The following is a 22,313-nucleotide window of genomic DNA, read 5'->3' as shown; positions in this document are numbered from 1 at the left end:
CTACGGATCATAAAATAAATGATCGAAGCGAGAAGACACGGCCAACTTCTTAGATCCGATCACTAACTATGAAATGGATCCCAGATGGCCGTGGTGACGTAGTTTGTTTCTGTTTCGACTGGAGGCGTTGGATCTGTAAATGTTTTTCATATACTTTTTGTTGTAATTGTAGGGTTTCGTTAAGCAATTGGGGTAAATAAATGATTTAACGTATTAAAGACAGAAGCAAATTGCGTAAGTTGGTTACAAAATGAACTTTGGTTCTTAAATGTCTCTATTTCTTTAAGCCTTGGCTTGACAGGCAGTGTATTACTAAATTTTAGAAGCGCAACAAAATGCCTGGAAAAGTTAAAGTAAGAATATTGGCTGGAAGAAACCTTCCTGTTATGGACAAAGCTAGTGATACGTCAGATGCATACGTTGAAGTATGTTATAAACATAAAATCAACTTATAAAATCTATTGAATTATATCTCAAAACCTTTTAAGGTAAAACTGGGCAACACAACATACAAAACTGAAGTTTGTCGTAGATCACTTAACCCTCAATGGAATTCGGAGTGGTTTAAATTTGAAGTAAGAATTCTTGTATTTAGGTTTTCTCCTTTTATTATTAAAAGTATTATTATTATTATTATTAAGGTGGATGATGAGGAACTTCAAGATGAACCATTGCAAGTTAGAATTATGGATTATGACACCTACAGTGCAAACGATGCAATTGGGAAAGTGTATATAGATTTAAATCCTTTGTTGAATAAAGAAACTGGACCTGTTATGTCAGGCTGGTTTCCAATATACGACACAATGCATGGTAATTTTGTTTATTTATAAATGTTTAACAGTTTTTAAAATTCAAGCTGTTAAATTCTTAGGTTTGAGAGGAGAAATTCATGTGATGGTTAAAGTAGATCTTTTTAGTGATTCAAACAAATATCGTGAGTCGTCTTGTGGAGTGTTATTTTTTTATAGTAAGTCCTAGTCTGTAACATAATACAAACTATTTATACATGGGTTTGAAATGTTGTCAGATGCTGATGTTATATTTTTTCAGGCCATGGAGTTCCAGTTTGCTACCGGGCTCAAGCTATTCTTGGCTTTGTGGAAGAATTGGTTGTAAATGATGATCCCGAATATCAATGGTACAATATAAACACTACTTTAATTTAAATTTATGTGTTTATAGTGGATTATTAATTTAAAAATAGGATAGATAAAATCAGAACTCCTAGAGCTTCAAATGAAGCCCGCCAAACTTTATTTTCCAAACTATCTGGTGAAGTACAACGAAAAATTGGTCTTAAAGCGTTGGAACTTGGGGGAAATGCTGTGATAGGGTATTTATTTACACCAGCTTTTACTTTGTCTTAAACTTAAATGATAAACTAAATTTAACCAGGAGGCTATAATGTATTCATCTTCATGTACTGCTAATGTTATTCCCGTGAAACATGTACCTTCGTAGACTCTTTCACTGATTTTTAACTATCTTAAAGCAAAAAATAGTAATGAAAAATTAAGGCTGGACGAATAGCACTTTAAGCTTATCAAGACGAATATCAAATACCGAAATTTTTCTAATCGAATATCGAAACGAATATTAGTTTTTGCCGAATATTTTTCGAGAAATATGCAGAATATTCGTCGAGTACTATGCCGGACTATTCATCGAGTAATATGCCGAATTATTCGTTGAGTAATATGCCGAATTATTCGTTGAGTAATATGCCTAAATATTCGTTGAGTAATATGCTGAAATATTCGTCGAGTAATATGCTGAAATATTCGTCGAGTAATATGCTGAAATATTCGTCGAGTAATATGCTGAAATATTCGTCGAGTAATATGCCGAATATTCATCGAGTAATATGCAGAAATATTCGTTGAGTAATATGCAGAAATATTCGTCGAGTAATATGCTGAAATATTCGTCGAGTAATATGCTGAAATATTCGTCGAGTAATATGCCGAATATTCATCGAGTAATATGCCGAATATTCATCGAGTAATATGCCGAATATTCATCGAGTAATATGCCGAATATTCATCGAGTAATATGCAGAAATATTCGTCGAGTAATATGCAGAAATATTCGTAGAGTAATATGCCGAATATTCGTTGAGTAATATGACTTAATAGTCGTTGAGTAATATGACTTAATAGTCGTTGAGTAATATGCCTAAATATTCGTTGAGTAATATGCCTAAATATTCGTTGAGTAATATGCCTAAATATTCGTTGAGTAATATGCTGAAATATTCGTTGGGTAATATGCTGAAATATTCGTCGAGTAATATGCCGAATATTCATCGAGTAATATGCAGAAATATTCGTCGAGTAATATGCAGAAATATTCGTCGAGTAATATGCAGAAATATTCGTCGAGTAATATGCAGAAATATTCGTTGAGTAATATGCCGAATATTAGTCGAATAACAGATCTAATAGTCAAAATATATTAAACTTTAATATCTAAACGGTAGAACGGTATGAGTTTAAGTACCATCCATTATCTCAAAAAAATATATATTATTAATTTTAAAATAACACTTCAATACACAATCTATGGTACTACTATAATATTGAAGAATTTAGCTTATGAAAATCAGTTCAATTAACTTTGGACGAGAATTTTATTTTATTTAAAAATAAAAATATAGGGATCATCTCACCCTCACCTTAGACAAGTATTTGGTGGCACAGACCAATTGGGGAGGCGGGAATAAGAGTATATTTAAAGAATAATAAAGATGGAATAATAGAAATGTTATTCAGTATTTGATCAAATACCGAAAGAGGCGTGAATTGAATATCTATTTGACTGAATAATTCAGTTATTCGCCCAGCCTTATGAAAAATACATTATATGGAGATTTTTCTGAAACAATTACATGGGGAAAAATATGGTTTATAAATAAAGCAAATAATATTTACTAATATTCTTAAATAAAGCTGAAAATTTTTGATTGGTCTTGGTAGCTAAAAATTAAATTCTCAACCCATTTAATTATTTGTTGATTTCATTTTCATGACCCAGAAGGATACTCTTCTCATTATAGATTATGTTATTCAGTTATAACACTTACTAAATTTTTTTTAGGTACCATCAGTGTTTTGATATGGAGGGAGAATCTGGCATTGTAGTTCGCGGTATTGGAACTGCCGTTACTTTGGTTCGTTTAGTTAGTGAAGGAACGCTAACTATGTCACCGCCAAAAGAATCAAACAGGGAGTAAGCTTTGAAAATTTTGTTAATTTTTTGATCTGCCTATATTAAAATTTGCTCAGTTAAGACCTACAATCATTTTTCCGTGTTTTTATAATTTTGTGGAAAACAACCGTGTATAATTTAATATTGATAAATTTGATCTAATTTAATCCTATTTGCCTAATCTCAGCTATGTTTGTTCCCCATATAATAACATAAGTAACTAAGAAAATTTTAAAAATGGTCTAGGATCATGCCAGCCTTAAGTCTTTTAGGTATAATAAAATTAATGGCCAAAAAAGCTTATTGTGATTAAAGTGGGCGTAACAAAGCATGTAGACGTGAAATATTAATGATAATGCATGTTTTTTGTAGTGCAACTGTAGAATTGGATTATATTTTTGACTCCATGTTTTTAAGATTTACCGTGTATCTATATAATTGTATTGGGTAACCGTTAGCTCGCTAAATTACGTCCACTAAATGCCCGGCAACTCACTAAAAAAATCCTCATGTTGTGGCTTGTAGATGTTTAATTTTAATTAGTCTTATCAGAAGTTAATGAACAGAAGTTATTGAAAGCATTAGTTTTAATGCTCTTTTAAAGAATCCTCAACTAATACATCCCTCCTTTCTAGCGAACATAATGACAAGTTAAAATTAAGTTAACTGCCTTGCCTATTTTAACAGTAAGTCTCTAAAACAATTAAATTTGGGGTTTCTAATAAATAACTGAAGTTCCCTTCAAATGGAAGGGAGTTTTTGTGCGTAAGAGTTCATTAAATTTACTGTTCACTAGTAGAAGCCTATTTGATAACTTTGTTTCATTTTCTTCTGGTCTTATATTTGTCAGTTTTTAGCATATAAGTGACATCCATCTCTAATGATTTAATTCTTTGCAGCCTTAGACCCCTAAACATTGAGTGTATAATTATAGATTCTTTATGTCCTAAACTGTAATTTTTTGAGATGGATATCATATTCATATTAGGCCTAGCCAATGTTTATGGTTGTCTTTTCTTTCTCTGAGCTTGCAAATTTTTCTTTTTTGTTTTTCTTTTCTCCCATTTGCAATACGTTCCTATCCTGTATTTTTTCTTGGTTTTGGTTATATTTTTCATGTTGTGCTGGTGGTTGGTGGTGTGGTACTCTCTCTTCTTCAAAAGTGCTCCATACTTGAGTACATCTGGCTCATCCCCGTCGCTTCTTCTTTGCCCTGCTCCTGTCTATCGTAAACGCACGTCTCCCTCTACATCGTTGCGTCGTGTCTTATCCACGGCCTCCCTCTCATCCTGTTCCCCGCCCTCTCCGCCTTGCGGACATCGTCAAAGTTGCATCCTTGGCGGAGGGGGACGAGGTGGCTCCAGGTCTCCCTCGCCGCTCAAATGGCTGCCATGCTCACCTCGACCATTGCCAAAATGCCAAATAAGTTCTTCGTGCCGTATGCCCTCACCTCCTTGCACGGCTCGATGCCGCGTTGGTTCTGTCAAACCATCTGGTGGTGAACCACCGCCGGAAGTTGGGAGGTTTAGGAGACAGGCCAGCTTAAGATTAACGCAAAGGATAAAACGGGTCACTTCTCAACCTTCTACCTCTTCTTTCCCAACGCCATCAGCTAATTATGGTGGCGGCGGTACTTTGAAAAGAATATGTTCCGATCCTTCTTGCCCCAGTAGGTCACCTGGTCTTGATGATAATCCACCAGCCACCCTTCAACATGGACACATTTCTCCTGTTGGCGCAGTTCCTATTAACAAAATGCAACATTCGCCAACGAAAACTGGAATTGGAACATTGGCTGTTCGTAGGTTATCAGATCCTGATCTAAGCACAACTCCTAAAGGTGAGGAGACCATTTAGTTTTTATCTTAAATGGTAAAAATCTTGCGATTTTCTACCTTAATACTCAACCATATATATTTCAGGGACAGGAAGTGGAGGAAGTGGAGGCAAATCAGCTGTTCATCGTCCACCACTAAACAAAGACGGATTGGACATGCTGGTATTTATTGCCCAGCTCTATAATCCTCACCATCATGACCAAAATTTTATATCTTTGTATGATTTTTAAGGAATATCCGTTTATAACGATGAAGAATTTTCCATCCCATGTTATTCAACACATTGGTGGCGTTGTTTCAGCAAGATCCGTTAAATTACTTGGTAACCTTGAATTGAAATGTTGTGACTGGCACATTTTGATGGTGCAAATTCTAGAAGTTAAAATTCTCAAAACTGCTTGGACCTTTTTTTTGAATTAGACCAAATTAACAATCCTGATGACCCTGAGACGAGAGATGCATGGTGGACTGAAATACGTAAAGAAATTAGATCTCATACCAGAGCCTTAGGTTGTAATGTTGTCTTGGGCTATTGCGAATCAACCAATATAAGGTACTTTTTGTCACATGGAACTTTTGTGTTGCTTAAATTGAATATTCTTGATTATAGTGACGACGTATGTATCTTATCAGCGAGTGGGACAGCGGCCATTCTATTACCAGCCGGCGAATACGACAATAATTTTAGTTCCGGGGCCAATAATGCCCCCATGCTGGGTCTTGCTCTGACATCACGTCCAGTCGCTGGTATGGACAGGAGAGTCAGTTCGGGACTCGTTGAATGTGAGAAGGAGAAAGATACATCTATTCTAAAAGACAAAGAGAGGCCATTGAGGGTTGATGTTAACCTAGCAAATCAAACTCGGGGCGATCATGATTTGTCAAATAATACCCTTTGCAGCTTGTGTCATATTCCATACAGCGAAGCCAGTGTGCCTTTTTCTTCTAATCTCACTTACTGTGCCATATGCAGACGTTCCAAAGTACCTGACGTTTTATTTATGACTATCGAACCGCCACCCGGTATACCCATTACCGGTAAAGGGTGTTTTATTCAAGCTAGGTTCGTATTTCTGTCTATTGCCTAAATAGTATTTAGATTAACTAAAAGTACTTTTGTAACAAAGGCGAAATTTTGAGGTCCATTTATGTTCATTGGCTATTTGCTTTTCATTGGTCTTTTCTTAATACATATCCTAAGATTCATTTACATTTTTCTTTTAGAGTGATTCGTGTAAAGAAAGATAGTAAGGGGGAACAAAATGCCAAAGACATTAGTGATGTTAGTCGTATTTTTTTATGTTTTATAACATTTTGTTCTTGTTTAAAGCAATGTAAACTTGGAATATTAGGGTCTCCCATTTTTGGAGTATGAATTGCATAAGCAGCTTCTTGCCAAACTGAAAGTGAAAGGCATGAATGGGCTCTTTGGGCTTCATCTAAGTATTGCTGTTGGAGAAAAAGTTATCATAGGAATAGCTGTAAGCCTAAAATAATATAATTTTTTCTTTAGTCAGATGGTACTAAAGCTTGTATTTTGTTGTATAGTCAGGTACTGGAGCTTATCTGACTGCATTACCCGTTCCTACAATACCCAAAATAACTTGTGTAAAGGTAATTTTTTTAAATATTTTACTTTAGGTAATTCATTCTTTTTTGAATTGATGTAGGGTGCCGATGCCTCTAAAATGATTGAAATGCAAAAATTGGTGCAAGACACCGTGATTAGGAATAAAGAATGCTATGAACTTCGGCCACCAGTAATTGTAAGCGTTCATTGAAGAATTTTACAAAACTTGAATATTAATTTAAATGCATTAATACTTATAAAGCAGGAGACAGTTGAGGAGCATGTAAATGGAAAGACGGAGGAAGGAGAATCTGTGATAGAGGAGTTCTTGGGTGATGTTGATTTTTCCTCAGGCAATAAGGATGCCTTTGTGTTGGAAGTAGATGATGCAGATGTTGATATTTTGTCATTGTTAAACGACCCTAAACCACCTCCTGGATTTGATCTATGCAATACTGAGACCCTTCCGGGAATGGATAATTTTATTTCAAATATTCAGGTACTTAAATTACTAGATAATTTTATTTTAATTGGGAACGTTTAAAGGGTTTTTGTTCCTGTAGATGTTTACGAGAGTGTACAGAACCAAAATTATGGCAACACATCAAATCAGCAGTAAATTTGGTCAACATTTTGAGTTTCTTTTGCAGGTAGTATATTCTTTTAAATTCTTGGAATTTAATGGTCATAATTGCAAACCTTGACCAAATCCCCAACCAGTTTACCTTGCCTTAAGAATTTCTGGGAAATAATTTAAATCTTACTATCTTAAATTGTTACTAACTTACTATTTTGCTATAGTGAGCTTTACATATCTACATTATGGTTCTAAATTTTTCTGCAGAGCTTATTTGTAAAATTACGGAAGCTTGCACCCTGTTGCATCGCTGGTTTACATTTCCAAATAGATCTAATCGATCAAGATGAACTTCAAGTCAGTCTAACCCTTAATAAATAGTCCTAGTTGTTGTGCTTTTGACTTAAAATGCTTTTATGATACGCTCTATTAGGTCTATGCAAATGGGATAGCCGTTGGGCTGGGCGATCCAGGTTTACTATCTATTGCTAGTCAAAAAAGCAAAGCTAAACATAGTTAGTTTCTCTCTTTTTCATTCTTATTCTTTATGTTTACATTGTTTTTTTTTTGAGAATGTTAAAGTATTTGTTACGAAATATAGACTCATTGCCAAGTGTCGGGACTGAATCAGAGCCTGATTTATTGTTTAACATGGATATTGATAAAGGTTCCGAAGTAACACGTTCCTATTCGGAGAAACCTAGTAAATACCCCTCTCTACTCTTAGTTTAATAGTGTTTGCTTGATAATGAAAGTTTTTACACCCTAGCTCAACCTAAAGCTCAAATTTCCTTAAGTCAGTCTGCAGAAGGAAGGTTCAATTGCCATGTATATATACTTAGTTTCCATTCATTGTCACAGTTATTCTAGCAAAATAGTTTAATTTGGGTTTATTTTGTAGAGTGTTCGTCGTGAACATTTTGGAATTGAACTGACGCCGCTCAGCTATGTTCCTGGTGGAAAAATCGAACACTATTTGGGCAATCTTGATTTCTTCTTCATCAGAGAAAGTACAAGCATTAGAGAGGTCAGTTTCATTTTCAATTACTTTATTGGAAAAAAATTTGGCTAAATATGTTCCATAACTATGAGGTTAACACTGTTTAAATTTACCATACTTGCATGCCTCTTCCATTAGTTTAAATTTGGCGCCCAAAGAGTGAGTGTGCTGGGCTGCCACACAGTTGAAATTTTATCTCTAATTCCAAGTTTTAATTGGTGCCCAAAGAGTGAGTGTGCGGGGCTGCCACACAGTTGAAATTTTATCTCTAATTCCAAATTTTAATATAATATACCTATTCATGGTTTTACGAACCTTGGTTGAAAATTGAAGTGCTGAACTTCAATAATTGGATCATATAGCATATTTTTATACTTCATTTTACATATTTGAAATATTATATAATTACAGTAGACTAATGAGGGCAAATTCTTGAATATCTCCCATATTTTATTTAAAAATAATTGGGCTTTTTTTGCTACCCAAATTTCAATTTATTTAACTCTTTTTGGGTAAAAAAATTACTTAAAACCTTTTGTTAACTGACAAATACTTTTTGGAAGTGATTTATACACCCAGGCAGTTGGCCAAGTCACCCACCCCTTTGTAGATACACCACTGTACTATAATTTTAAACCAAACTAGCTAAATATTTTTTAATATAATGTTACTTATGGTTTAGATTAAATCAAAAACTAACAAATCGAGTAAATGAATATTCTTATAACAAATAACGATATCTACATCTGGCAAATATTTTTCTCTTCTTTTAGTCCGGTGGTCTGAGTGGATTCATTCAAAGTTTCGTCACTGAGGTTTTTGCAATCGTACGCGCACATGTAGCCAGTCTTGGGGGAAATGCCATGATAGCTTTCCAAATGACCAAATGTATTTTAATGTATAATCCACATAAGAATCAGGTTAATAAGCTTCAACTATTTTAAGCAATCTCTAAACTAATTTTTCTAATTCACTAATTAATTAACAGGGTCAGTGTTTAATTAACGTGGCTGGCGACGCAGTTAGTGTTCAATATTCCACTTCTCAGCATTTATCGGGTCAACCCTCAGTCCCTAATTACGACTAGTTGTAATTTAAAAAATTGCTTTTATACGGATTTTAAATCAAATCTCTCTTTTAAAATAGTTAAAGATTATAAATTACATTTTTTTAGTTAAAAACGTAATTATTAGAATCTCAATTTTTCAGGAGATAATTTTTCTCTTAAGTATTGTGCAATTTTTTTAAGATTTTATTTTTTACATTCCAATAACTAAAATTTTCTCCTAACCCTAATTATAATGCATTTCTTTTTAATGAGAGAAAGTTGAAAATACCGTTCTATGCAAAAAATAAATAGCCTTTGAGGGCTTTCTAGATAATTTACTAAGATTTTCTCAAAGCAGAAAGAATAGGGGAAAAGACTTAAAAAAGCGCAACATACCCCCCACGAGTGCCTGTATCATGATCATCTCGAGTGCAGGCTAACCAATTTTTATCATCACTAACTCTTCTCTTCTTGAAACTTAGTTTTCATAAAATTTTGTTAACTTGAAATCGTCATTGATTTGTTACAATAAGGTATTTTAATTAATGTAAGATACTTGAATAGGTGCAATAATTTGAAAACTCAATTTAAAATAAACCATTTCATTGGGAGTTACAAAGCTTTTATAACAATTGTAATTTGTTAAAATATTATTATTGAACCTTAACAACAAACATATATATATTTATATATATATTACATATATTATTTAGAAAGTCTCATCAATGGATTTATTGGTGACTTTTAATTCCAGTAGTTTAACTTTTAACAAGTCAATAGTGTTTTTGGTCTTCTCAGTGTCATCAGCGCCATTGCACAGGTCCTGTTCCCTATCCTTCAAATTTTCCAAAATTATATCAATCATGTTAACCCAGTCATTGAAATTAATGCTATCTTCCCACACTTTTTCAATGATATATCTTACAATATGGTAAATAGTTATGAAGCTATAAATATTTTTCTGACTATATTCTTCATTAACCAGTACAATGATATACCCGAGCAGTGAGTCGAATAGAGGTGTTTTGAGCAAAAGGTCCACTAATACAGTGCCGAGCGAATTTAGGTTTAAATCAAACAACTGTACCGTGTTTGGTAACTTTTGATAGATGTAGTTGAAAATGGTGGACATTATGTCCTCAATGAAATTTTGAACCCACATATTTTTATCCCTCTCTTTGAGGATTACTGTGATTTCTTTGTTCAAGACTTTCTGGAATATGGGTAAAAAGTTACTAAGGTCAGACCTTTCGCTTTCGGTTTTGACCCTTCGTAACAAAGACTGAAAAAGGCTACTGAAGTTTTGAAGACTTAAGCTGGAATCATTCCAACCTAGATCGTCTCGATGCAGTAAGTAATCTACAAACTCTTCAAATAGTTTTAGGTATAAGCTTATTGGAATTTCCAATTCTATCACGGTATTGCGCTCTTGTATCAATTCACTGAAGTAGATAATGTCCTTAATTGACTGGTTGTTAACCAAACTGAGTTGGAATGAATCAGTGATGGTCTTAATGATGGATACGTAAGAGCATTGAAGAATTTCGTAAACATAATCTTCAATGATGGACTTGCGCTTGCCCTGTTTAGTGCCTTCTAAATACATTGCCCGTCGCTGTAAAGGTAGGGCCCATTTGATCATGGCGTAGATGACGTCGTTGACATCGAAGTCCTCTTCTGGTTTGTGGAGACATATTGTAAGGAAGCAGTACAGATCCAACCCTTCTGTCAGGACTTCACGAGGTATAGTTAATTCCTCGAGTTGTTTGCGAATTAAAGCTTCAATGGCTGTAAGAATGAATTCCAGTTGTTGATGTATTCTCAAAAATTTATCTCTGTGTGTTACAACAACATCTGCTTTTCGTTTGATCAGGGATTTGATAACTCGAATTGCCAGGGTTGGTTTGGTGTTATCCAAGTCCAACGAGTCTATTACAGTATTGGGTGCGGTTTTTGCCAGGACAATGTCTAATGTGCCATAGACGACCTTTTTGGTAACGATTATGTCACTCGTTAACTTGTCTAATAGTGGTTCGACGCAGCCTAGATAGTAAATGCTCAGGATATAAGTGTTGTAGTCTCTCTCGCTAGCTGTGGCGTTATCCAATAAGAAAATTCTGTTCATGCATTCGGTTGCTAAACTGGGTTCTGTGATACCATTAAACATACTGGCCATAAACAAGAAATCTTTGTGGACGTTGTCGGATACTAGGTATTTTCTTATTAATCTCGGTAATAAAACTTTTACTTTCTTATAGAAGCGGGTTTCCAGTTCTTTGTATTCATCCCTGACAAGTAGATTCGCGATTCGCATGTATAATATGGAAACTATGTTAAAGAGGGCGGAGACCACTACAGGTTTGCTCAATACAGGATCGCGCTGCGATACGACCATGACATTTTCTACGTCCTCCAAAAATCGTAGCCTTCCCAATCTAGATTCCTCTTTGCAGTGATAGTGAATGGCATTTAAGATAGTGATCACGAACTTCGCAAGATCTTCTAAATCCACGAAAGCCGGAAGATTAGTGTAGAAAATACGAGCGGCTTCCTCATTCTTCTCGATTAATTTCACACAGGTGTTAAGTCTTTCGAGATCCTTCCAGCTTTCTGTTGTGAAAAACGCTTCCTGGACGAGTTCTGTCAACGCCATTTGGATTTTGGGACTGTCGTCTTTGGCTAGTCGGTACAACATTTCGTCTGGTTTGACTATACTACTCAAGCTCACTATTTTGGCGTGTTTCATTGTCTTCAAAAGTCTGCAAACGTCGATCCGAACCTCCTCCGATACGTCATGGAACCTGTCCTTTAATTTGTGCAAGTGGGATTTACAGTATTCGAAAGCTTGCTCGTGTTGAACGAGGTTATGTATACAGTAAACGGCTGCTTTTCTGAGTTTGAACGTCGAGGAATCGGGAAGACATCTGTTGAAGATGACTTTGAACCATCTTCGGATCTGGTAGGGTGCTAGATCCGACCAAACGCGAAAGACGGCGTTTGGGGTTCCTCTGATGGCCACATCGCGAATGTCCACCTCCAAGTCAAATAATTTCTCGATCATACAGTCTATTTGCTTGTGGAATTTCTCCAAAGCAACTAGCCGATTCCCTGCCTTCGAAATCAACGGGAAGCAATCGAACAAGATGATGGTAGCATTTTCCCGTACGTAGCAATTGCAAACTTCTAGATTTCCCCACAATATTGGCTCGTACATTTTTTGCAGAAGGCAATTGACACCCGAATTGTAACTTCGCTTGTGAAAAAACGACAGAAAGTGTTGGTACGCCACGACGATTTTCTTTTGTGTCTGACGGTCGCCGTAGATGGCACCCAACATGATGTCCTGGATGCATTCTATTTCGAAGACTTCCTTGCGTTTATCTTTGACGTTGCACCAAACGCGATGGTAAATTTGTCCCAGACAGAGAGCGTGATCCAACGTACAGTTGCAGAGTACGATTTTAACTATCGCGTGCACCTTTCGAAGTACCGTTCGACCGAGACAAAAGAAAACAACCACGAATTTCTGGCCGTCGTTTCTGGAAATCATTTTGTGGTTGGACAAAATGTCTTCCATTAACTCCCAGTTAAAGTCGTCGTTCAGCAAGAAATGTGAACGGACGGCTTGTTTTAGTTTTGCTATCTTAGCTATATATTTCACAGTTGGTTTCTGAAAGTAACGTTTCAAAAGGTACCTGATAGCCGCGAAGCCTATGGTTTCTTTCTCTGCCAAGTCTTTTTGGAAATATTGCTCAAAAAGCGTGGTAATTGCATCCTCTAACCACGGTGATTGCAAACCCTTGTCGCTCAGTGAGACGGACTCCAGAAAAGGTTTAAATAACTTGACGGTATCTAGCAAGGCTCTCGCTTCCGATGATGGTATTAGGGCAAAGCATTTAGTTAGGAAAATGACGATTTCTCGTAGTAAAAATGATCTGGTTTTGCATTCCTGTTTGTGCCTTTCTTCGGTATCTGGAGAATGGGTCTTCACGACGTCGAGTTCGTTTACGGTGGCAGTCCCCGTGTGAATACCAACGTAAGCCTTGGAAGATTTGTGGATGTTTTCGAGGAGAACGGCCCAGTCGTCGCGATCGAATTTTCCGAAAACTGAGGTAAGTTTTAATAAAGCGTTGTTATTTAACTCCCGTATTGAGTCTAACATAGAACTAATGGGCATTTCGATGCTGCTATCAAACGCTTCGAAAATTAAAAGTTTAACGTCATCCATACCGCTCATTGTTTAAAAAAAAAACGTTAGGCCTAACACTTAGCAAATATAAAATATCACGCGTCGTAGTACGTCTCAAATCCACGCGCCGCTGCCAAGTAGGAGCTTTGCCCAGACACGGCCAGGGGGCACTAAACCCCTCCCTGACACGGCCAACTTTGATCTCGTGCTATAGCGGGAAACCCATTCGTTCAAGTTTCTAATAATTATGTGAACCTACGAGCAAATGATAACTGTATTGAGTTGAGCGGCCCTAGCGGTTATTTTTTTGAATAGTTTTTGCATTGAAGCCAATATAAAAAAACTGTATAAGTTATAGCGGGAAAATCAATGCTCACGGAATTTTGTCGAATGGGTTGGCCGCTATAGCGCGAGGTCAAAGTCGGCCCTAGCCCAGACACTTAAATTATTTTATTATTATTGGTGACGAAGGTTTCGTCATTATCAGCCAATCACGATTCAAAGTGTGATTACGGCAACGACTCGTTGCTATCTAGTTTGAAACTTTGAATTTCTGAAAATAATAATTCGATTTTAGATTACGTCACCTTAAGAAAGTTTAAAACCAGCATTTGATTGGCCCACGTCAATCGAGTTTAATGTAGTTTTTAAACATGGTAGACTGTTTCTTTACTCGCAAAGATTTTTGTCTTATATGCAAACGTTTTGGATAACTATTGCATTGTTTGTTGTTATGGCTACTCGATGCTTCATTTCCACATGAAGAAAACGATTTGCGGTGGACGATAATGTGTCGTTGTACAGGTAAAAGTTTGGGTTTTCTTAAGTCTCGGGGCAATTTGAAATGTTAACAAACGGCGGGCTATTCAAATTGGTGATTTGGTAAAAGTTACTTTAGGAAGTTCAGTGATCCTAGTGGAACAACAACTCAGGACAATAAATGACATCGTCAGGCTTCCCCTCATCCAACCAGGTGGTCCAGTCGTTGGTGGAAGACAAGAGATTTGAGATGCAAGGATGTTTGCCGCGAAATCCATGTTGAGAGGGATGGAGAAAACTGATGTCCTCCAGGAAGGCGCGGATTGGTTTATCAACCAAGTGTTCTCCAATTCGAGCAACGGGACTGGTGTTGGCAATAGGGTGGTAATTGGCGCCGTTGGCGGGGCTGTCACGGGCACCCGCTTTATGAATCTGAGTGATGTTGGCACTCTTCCATTGCTGTGGTACAATCCCTGTAGTGAAACTAATATTGTACATGATCACGGAGAGGCTAGCGTATTGCCTAGGAGTTTAAGCAGGAACGGGTGTAGCCCATCGGGGCCAGCAGATTGGGTTTGTGTACATCCGCCGTAGTACAAGAAAAGGATTCGAGAGAAGGCTGAGCACTGCCAGGGGTGGGAGGCACAGTACAGGGCGAAAATGATTGATTGAAGGTAGAGGAAACAGAGATGAAATGGTCAGTGAGGATAGTAGCCATCAAACTTGGGTCAGAGGCCTTCATCATGTAGAAGAGGAATAGCAAATTTAGTTTTGACAAGGCTTTCAGATGTATCTTCTTCTTCTTCTTTGTTTAATGCACCAAAGCCGCCAGAGGCTGCTTATAGGCGTTCAGAGGGTGCGAAGGTTGTTAAGGAAGAGTGGTTTAGATTTGAGAGACACCGTTGACTGTGGGAGCTGATTCCAGAGTGGGACAGTGCGAGTGAAAAAATTGTGCTTGCGGATCGAAGTAGTCACACGCGGTACAAAAAGTTTTTGGTCGTGCCCTCGAGTAAATGTTGTAGAAGAACGAGTGAAAAAATCACCTTCTCGTAAAATAAAATTGAAAAAACTTCTCCCAGGTCTGTAGCCGAATGACGCTCTTGAAGAGTTGGTATATGAAGAAAATTACGTCGGTACGCAGCTGTTTCGTTCCGAAAGGCTGGCACTAATTTAGTGAGTTTGTTGACTGACTTGTTTATGAGGTCCAAGTCTCTTTTTAAGTGGGGGGACCAAACTGGTGAAGCAAAATCCAGTAAAGGTAAGATAAAGTTGTAAAAATGGTCTTAATGACTTAAGGTGTTTTAAAGAGAAAAGTGCGTCGGACAAGACCAGTGAACATGTTGATTTTCTTTGCAATAATCCTACAGTGATCAGAGAAGGATAGCTTTTCGTCCACTTGCACGCCAAGATCTCGAACAGATTTTACTGATGGTATCGCTTGTCCATAAAGGTAGTAAGTTGTCTTTGGGTTGTCTTTTCCGAGGTGAAGAACATTGGATTTCGTTGTGTTGAACCCGAGACCAGATTCAGCAGCCCATGCCTCCACACGGAAGAGATCTTGTTGCAGTTCGGTAGAAGAGGTCAGAGATGCCAGAGCTTTAATGAGTTTAGTATCATCAGCAAACAGGCTGGCAAATGAGTTTAAGACGGTAGAAGGTAGATCATTAATATAAATTGCGAACAACAAGGGAGCTAACACCGAGGGGCTGATCACTCCACGTAATCGTTGTACAAAGCCGTACCTTTGACTGTACTAATGGGATTACGTGTAATCTTTGAAGTCCCTGCCTTTGGCAGTGCTAATCTAAGCGTAATCCGGCGTAATCGATGTACAGACTTTCTAAGAGTGGTTAGCCCGTCGGCTAACACGGACCATTGGGGCACACCGCTGGAAACTGCGTAAGAACAGGGGGTAGAAACGTACGCGAAATGCGTTGTCTCATGCATTCACTAGTGGGAGAAGTGGGGGTTCTTCTGCTTCGGTATCTAGACTTCGTTCGGGCCTCGGGCTAAAAATGGATCACGCTTATTATCAAAAGAAACAACCCAAATCTAAAAAGTCGAATGGTTAGTATTACAATTTTAATTATCATCGATGTAGTCATAAATTGTTTTAAAATTGATATTGATTCGTTCTATCCTTACGCTAATAGTTAAAAGAGTTATAAAAACATTTACGAATTATTGCGTAAGTTAAAATATTTTCCTTTATTACATATTTAAAAACATTTAAATTGTTTGTTTTAAATATAATTTCAGGGGTAAACTTTCAAAAACGCTTCAAAATTAATGTTTTTGCCCAATGAAGAGATTGAATCTCCTGATTTACCTTTTGTAAAAATTAGTTGTAAATGCTTAATTTCAAATGTTTTTCTATATTTTTATTGTTTTTAAACAGCTTTGCTTAGAAAAAATTAAGGCAAATCCAATAAAATTATGACAAATGAAGCATTCCATTACTTCCATTTACAATTGAAGGCAACGTATTAATAAACTTCACTACAATTTCAATTTAAGCCAACTTATGATTAAAGATGACTTGTGGTCAGACTTGGAAATAAGGTTTATTTCTAAACTGGTCTATTTGGCCAGTGACTCCCAACTCTTGAATTATTTAAGTGGTCACGTAGACCAGTAGGCGCTTAAATAAAACATCTTCCCAGAAATAGCCAAGAAGTAATATTTCCGACAGCCAGGACTCATAAGTTTAAGGGGTTTTCCCCCGAGATCTTCGGTTTCCCCTTCCACAAAAACTTGTTGAGGTTAACGGTAATAGCTGATTATTATTATTATTATTATTATTAAGTTACTATTTATATAGTGCTTGTTGAAATATTAGAAAGCTGGAAACTTTTCTCGAACATAACATCGGTTTTTTGCTAAGCCTTAACAGGCCAAAAAAAGTTACCTGGCTAAAAGGAAACACTTGTTGCATACCGTACTGCAAAGGTAATACGTTTAGCTCTAAAGGAATTAGTTTTCATCTTTTTCTGAAAGATAACTTTATACGAAATGAATTAACTCTGCCTCCATGAGAAGCCTTAAAATTGCCCGGTAACATAAATATATTCCGTATAATTTTAATTATTTATACCATAAGAGGATGATAATAATAATATTATTATCTTCTTATACTTAGTTTTAGTAACATTATATATTTTACCTTAAAATATATTATCGAAAATTAACATTAGTATGTTCCTTATACAGGTGAGCCGACGCATTTCTTATCTGACGCAAAATTCTCATGAGGGCAAAAACGCGTCTCCCATTGGCTTAAATATGACTTTTTGGCTAGCCATTCTAACCGTTTAACCGACCGACCGGAAATAGTTCCTTCCCAGATGAATTTGGAGAGGGGAGTAAAAACCGAGTATCTTTTATTGAAGCGTCCGTTGGTTAATAATACGGTAGATAATTTTGAATTAATAAACTGGACATTGGCCCAGTGAACCATTAGCTTTTGAATAAAAAAACTGGTCCGAGCAATTAATAAACTGGTCTTTGACCCAGTGACCACCGCTTATTTCCAAGCCTGATTACAACGCGTTGTGTGCGATCTGAGGGAAAGCTTATAAAGGAACAATTTATTCTTCCTCGAAAATGTATGCTAGTCCTGTTTCAGTGTCGTTAATAAACCGTGTTGCTAAATAATTTTCACTAGAAATTTAATAAATTAAAACGAAAACTGCGTGGAAACCCTGTGAAAATACTCAGCTTTATCATTGTTCCTTTATAAGAATCCAAAAATCACCGCTTGGGGGAAATAGGAATAACGTTTATTTGTTTTAAATACCCCACAAACATCATGGCTGAAAATTTACAGCGTGTATCAAACGCGTCTGATAAAATGTTACAATTGCTAATTTCAGCTCGCCACTATTTTTTTCTGAAAAATCAGCGGGCATATTATATATTGCCCATTAGCAATATAGAGGGATGGATACTTATCTGGTAGAATATATTATAAACTTCTGGTAATATCAGAACTACGTAAAATATATTTTATAAATGTTTTATAAACATATCACGGATGAAACGCGTTTCACAATTTTTTCGTATTGTCAAAATCCTTCCTAGATCTAGAATTCCGATAGTTGGACATTGAAACGGAATTGAATATTTCTATATAATAATAATTTCTGGTAAAAACAAACTCTTTAAAAAATATTTTCTTTAAAATGTGCAATAATTATACGCCGATTGCCTTCTTCATACTTAAAATATCAAAATCGTGTAGCCGAGAAATGAGCGATAGATGGCGTTACGTTTTCCGTACTCTACCAATCGAACTCCCTAGTCAAACTGAACTGAACTGAGCTGAACCGTTTTTTTTTTTAATTTTTGGGCCGGTGTTCCGAGACTGAAGGTAGTTTTGGCGGAGTCTCGGAGTAAATTTTTCGGTCTGGCAGAGACGGTAAGGATTTCGTAGCGAATGTTGCGTTCGATTTCGCGTCCCAATTATTTTGAGTCTTGCTTTAGGGTTTCCGCGTTATTACTTGATATTAAAATTGTTCACTTTAATTACACTAACGTTCAATGAAGACGTAAGCGCGTCGTTTTATTGCCAACTAGTTGATTTATTTAAAGCTGTCACCTGTGTTGTTGACAATGTAGGTACCAGGTGAATAGACTGAACATGTGACTTTCTACGGACGTCGGTGACAATTAACCATCGAACACGTGGATGTAAAGAGTTACATCTGGACCTTAAAAATATCTACTTTAACCATAATCTATGGAGAATTTAATCGTGAGTTTTTTAAACATTTGATTTAAATTAGTTTTACAATAGAACGATAAGGTAAGGGGTTTAATTGAAATACTTAATATCATAAATAACATAAAACTATAAGTTTGACACTAAACGATATCAGAATGATTTCGTTATCGGAACTTTGGGAACAGGAAACTCGTCACTGTCTACTCTTTGTTTGAAGAATCACTGTCGAGTTAGTTGGGTGAAAGTGGTTTTTAGTAAATATTTCAAGCCAATTTAATATTTGATAATTATTTTGTGAAAGTAAAATTTATTTATTACTCTGAAAAGCATTTAAATTGCCAATAAGTTATCATTACTTGGAAATTCCAAAGACCAGTATCAAATATCTCGAAGGTTTTGTCAATCCTTAGTTTTATGACTTACTAGTTAAACAAAAAGGATTGTGTTGAGAAAATAAAACTTGTCACACTTAAACGTATTACGTTACTTAAGATCACACGCATTCCTCATTATAATAAAGAGGAAAAAACTCTTCAAAACCTTCCCTTAAAATAACTCTCTAAACTACGTTTCCCTGAAATCATAGGAAGTTGACCCTCAGGCTTCGAATCGTTTTATTAGAAAAATGGGTCTGGGTGGTTTCGGCCCCACCCCTGCCGAAAAACGTAAAAGGTCAAACGGTTGGCTTGCCCCTCTCATACCGGGTCTACCCTATATTTTATTCCCTTCGCAGGGGTGTAAATCACTTCAATCTTCGCACCGTTTCAAATTTTGGAAGCTCTCCTCTTATACCCCCGTTCTAATTGTGCTCCCAAAGTTGGTTGTACTTTTATGTATGGTCTGCCGTTCCCCCGAATAGGTCTAAAACTTTTATAGTATTCAACTAACCGCTTTGAGCTTCAGGGGCGTGAAAAACCGATTCGAGCCTACGGGCCATTTCGGATCGGGTAGCCCTGAAACGGCTGTGATGCGAAAGATGAGTAGTTCTGAATGCGTAGCTGAAGAATCTAAGTTTATTCTTTAGTCTATTGCGGATTATCGCAAATCGAACGCGTATAAAGAATCGGGACCTGTAGTAGTTGTTGTAGAACGTGTTGTCATAGATGTTGTCGTAGGTGCTGTCGTAGATTTATACTAAAATGCAACCTTTGTACGGGAAAAATTCTAGTACAATCAAAATTTGGGCAAATAGAAATTTATAATACAGGGTTGCCACGGAAATCAGTGTAAAGTCAGGTAGTTTAAAAATGGGCCTGCTCATGTTATCTCAATTATTTGAAATAGTTGAATCCTGATCATTAGGAATTTAGGACACCCTCAAGAGATGAAATCACAATTAACACGATTAAATCATGGTTATTAGGGCATACTCAAAAGATGAAATCACGATTAAAATGATTAAATCACGATTATTAACGCACCCTCAAAAGTAGAAATCATAATGAAATTGATCAAATCATGATTATTAGGGCACCCTCAAAAGATGAAATCATTATTAAATAGATAAAATCATGATTATTATGGCATTCTCAAAAGATGAAATCATTATTAAATAGATCAAATCATGATTATTAAGGCACCCTCAAAAGATGAAATCGTTATTAAAATGATCAAATCATGATTATTAACGCACCCTCAAGAGATGAAATCGTTATTAAAATGATCAAATCATGATTATTAAGGCACCCTCAAAAGATGAAATCGTTATTAAAATGATCAAATCATGATTATTAACGCACCCTCAAGAGATGAAATCGTTATTAAAATGATCAAATCATGATTATTAACGCACCCTCAAAAGATGAAATCATTATTAAATAGATAAAATCATGATTATTAACGCACCCTCAAAAGATGAAATCATTATTAAATAGATAAAATCATGATTATTAGGGCATCCTCAAAAGATGAAATCATTATTAAATAGTTAAAATCATGATTATTAGGGCATCCTCAAAAGATGAAATCATTATTAAATAGATAAAATCATGATTATTAGGGCATCCTCAAAAGATGAAATCATTATTAAATATATCAAATCATGATTATTAGGCATTCATCAAAAGATGAAATCGTTATTAAAATGATTAAATCATGATTATTAGGGCATCCTCAAAAGATGAAATCGTTATTAAAATGATTAAATCATGATTATTAGGGCACCCTCAAAAGATGAAATCGTTATTAAAATGATTAAATCAAGATTATTAGGGCACCCTCAAAAGATGAAATCGTTATTAAAATGATTAAATCATGATTATTAGGGCATCCTCAAAAGATGAAATCATTATTAAATAGATCAAATCATGATTATTAGGCATTCATCAAAAGATGAAATCGTTATTAAAATGATTAAATCATGATTATTAGGGCACCCTCAAAAGATGAAATCGTTATTAAAATGATTAAATCAAGATTATTAGGGCACCCTCAAAAGATGAAATCGTTATTAAAATGATTAAATCAAGATCATTATGGCACCCTCAAAAGATGAAATCGTTATTAAAATGATTAAATCAAGATTATTATGGCACCCTCAAAAGATGAAATCGTTATTAAAATGATTAAATCAAGATGATTATGGCACCCTCAAAAGATGAAATCGTTATTAAAAGGATTAAATCAAGATTATTAGGACACCCTCAAAAGATGAAATCGTTATTAAAATGATTAAATCATGATTATTAGGGCACCCTCAAAAGATGAAATCGTTATTAAAATGATTAAATCAAGATTATTATGGCACCCTCAAAAGATGAAATCGTTATTAAAATGATTATATCAAGATTAGTAGGGCACCCTCAAGAAGTAAAATCATGATTAAATGGACTAAATCGAAATTTGTAGTTTTTAATCGTGATTGAAATTATGAAATCATGGATAAATGGATTAAACCGAATTTTTTTGATCGTGATTGAAATGACTAAATCATGATTGCAACGATTAAATAATTATATAATTATAACATTTTTAGTCATTTAATCACGATTAAATTGATTAAATTTAAATTTGAATGATTTAATCGTGATTTGAAACGATTAAATAATTAGGAAATTTTTATTATTTAAATCATGATTATTGGGACACCCTAGAGTATGGTGACGTACCCCTCAGATTTATAATATTTTCTTTTTCTAAAGCCAATATACAATATCAACCTCCAATTTTTGTCGCCAGAATCCATACCTCTACTTGGAATGCTTATCTTGCCGTATTGCTTATGGTAAGATCACTCTGACGGAAAAATCCCCTCTGCGCGCGCTCCCCTCTCACGTTGTTGTTTGTTAAGTTAGCATAGTGACGTCAAAAAAACCGTCAGCCACATCGATACGAAAATCTGCCGCGATTAGCATTCCAAGTAGAGGTACGGATTCCTGTTGTCGCCTATAATAGAAGTCC

The 22,313-nt window shown here is 35.7% G+C and overlaps 2 protein-coding genes across 8 annotated transcripts in view; both read left to right on the top strand.

Moving 5' to 3' along the window:
• The first annotated feature begins 65 nt into the window (after window positions 1–65).
• On the top strand, window positions 66–9,752 carry LOC149953524 (C2 domain-containing protein 5). 5 transcript variants are annotated; one of them, XM_090168881.1, is made up of 26 exons: window positions 66–234; window positions 324–425; window positions 489–575; window positions 642–813; window positions 875–970; window positions 1,054–1,141; window positions 1,208–1,336; window positions 3,100–3,231; window positions 4,374–5,050; window positions 5,133–5,209; window positions 5,280–5,370; window positions 5,469–5,601; window positions 5,659–6,111; window positions 6,273–6,330; window positions 6,401–6,529; window positions 6,597–6,662; window positions 6,719–6,814; window positions 6,884–7,117; window positions 7,182–7,268; window positions 7,463–7,552; window positions 7,629–7,710; window positions 7,797–7,898; window positions 7,965–8,023; window positions 8,097–8,222; window positions 8,969–9,115; window positions 9,184–9,752. In XM_090168881.1, the coding sequence occupies exons 2-26, from the start codon at window positions 336–338 to the stop codon at window positions 9,280–9,282; spliced, it is 3,600 nt and encodes a 1,199-aa protein (XP_090025007.1). In that variant the 5' UTR covers window positions 66–234; window positions 324–335; the 3' UTR covers window positions 9,283–9,752. The 5 variants fall into 5 exon arrangements, with proteins under 5 accessions (XP_090025007.1, XP_090025008.1, XP_090025006.1 ...); XM_090168882.1 differs by having other exon boundaries at window positions 67–234; window positions 6,881–7,117; window positions 7,977–8,023; XM_090168880.1 differs by having other exon boundaries at window positions 67–234; window positions 6,881–7,117.
• An 8,802-nt stretch (window positions 9,753–18,554) lies between these two features.
• Window positions 18,555–22,313, top strand: part of LOC149953523 (four-jointed box protein 1-like) — a 47,726-nt gene continuing 43,967 nt past the window's right edge. The window contains exon 1 of one of the 3 annotated variants that reach the window (XM_090168876.1): window positions 18,555–18,944. The gene's annotated coding sequence lies outside the window, so the exon portion shown is untranslated. Of the gene's footprint in view, window positions 18,945–19,125; window positions 19,144–22,313 lie in introns of those variants that run through there. The other 2 variants (XM_090168877.1, XM_090168878.1) reach the window with 2 other exon arrangements.

The sequence above is a fragment of the Leiobunum rupestre genome, chromosome 3 (genome assembly GCF_980474605.1).
Source record: "Leiobunum rupestre chromosome 3, qqLeiRupe1.1.hap1, whole genome shotgun sequence".
Taxonomy (NCBI): Eukaryota; Metazoa; Arthropoda; class Arachnida; order Opiliones; family Sclerosomatidae; genus Leiobunum; species Leiobunum rupestre.
Note: the sequence above shows the minus strand (reverse complement) of the source record. Positions and strands in the feature narration are given on the sequence as shown.

Excerpts from the sequence above, each read along its gene's own strand:
- LOC149953524 (XM_090168880.1), top strand. The coding sequence starts at position 336 with ATGCCTGGAAAAGTTAAAGTAAGAATATTGGCTGGAAGAAACCTTCCT. Across the intron at positions 576-641 it reads CGGAGTGGTTTAAATTTGAA|GTGGATGATGAGGAACTTCA; the intron begins GTAAGAATTCTT and ends ATTATTATTAAG. Across the intron at positions 6,663-6,718 it reads CCAAAATAACTTGTGTAAAG|GGTGCCGATGCCTCTAAAAT; the intron begins GTAATTTTTTTA and ends GAATTGATGTAG.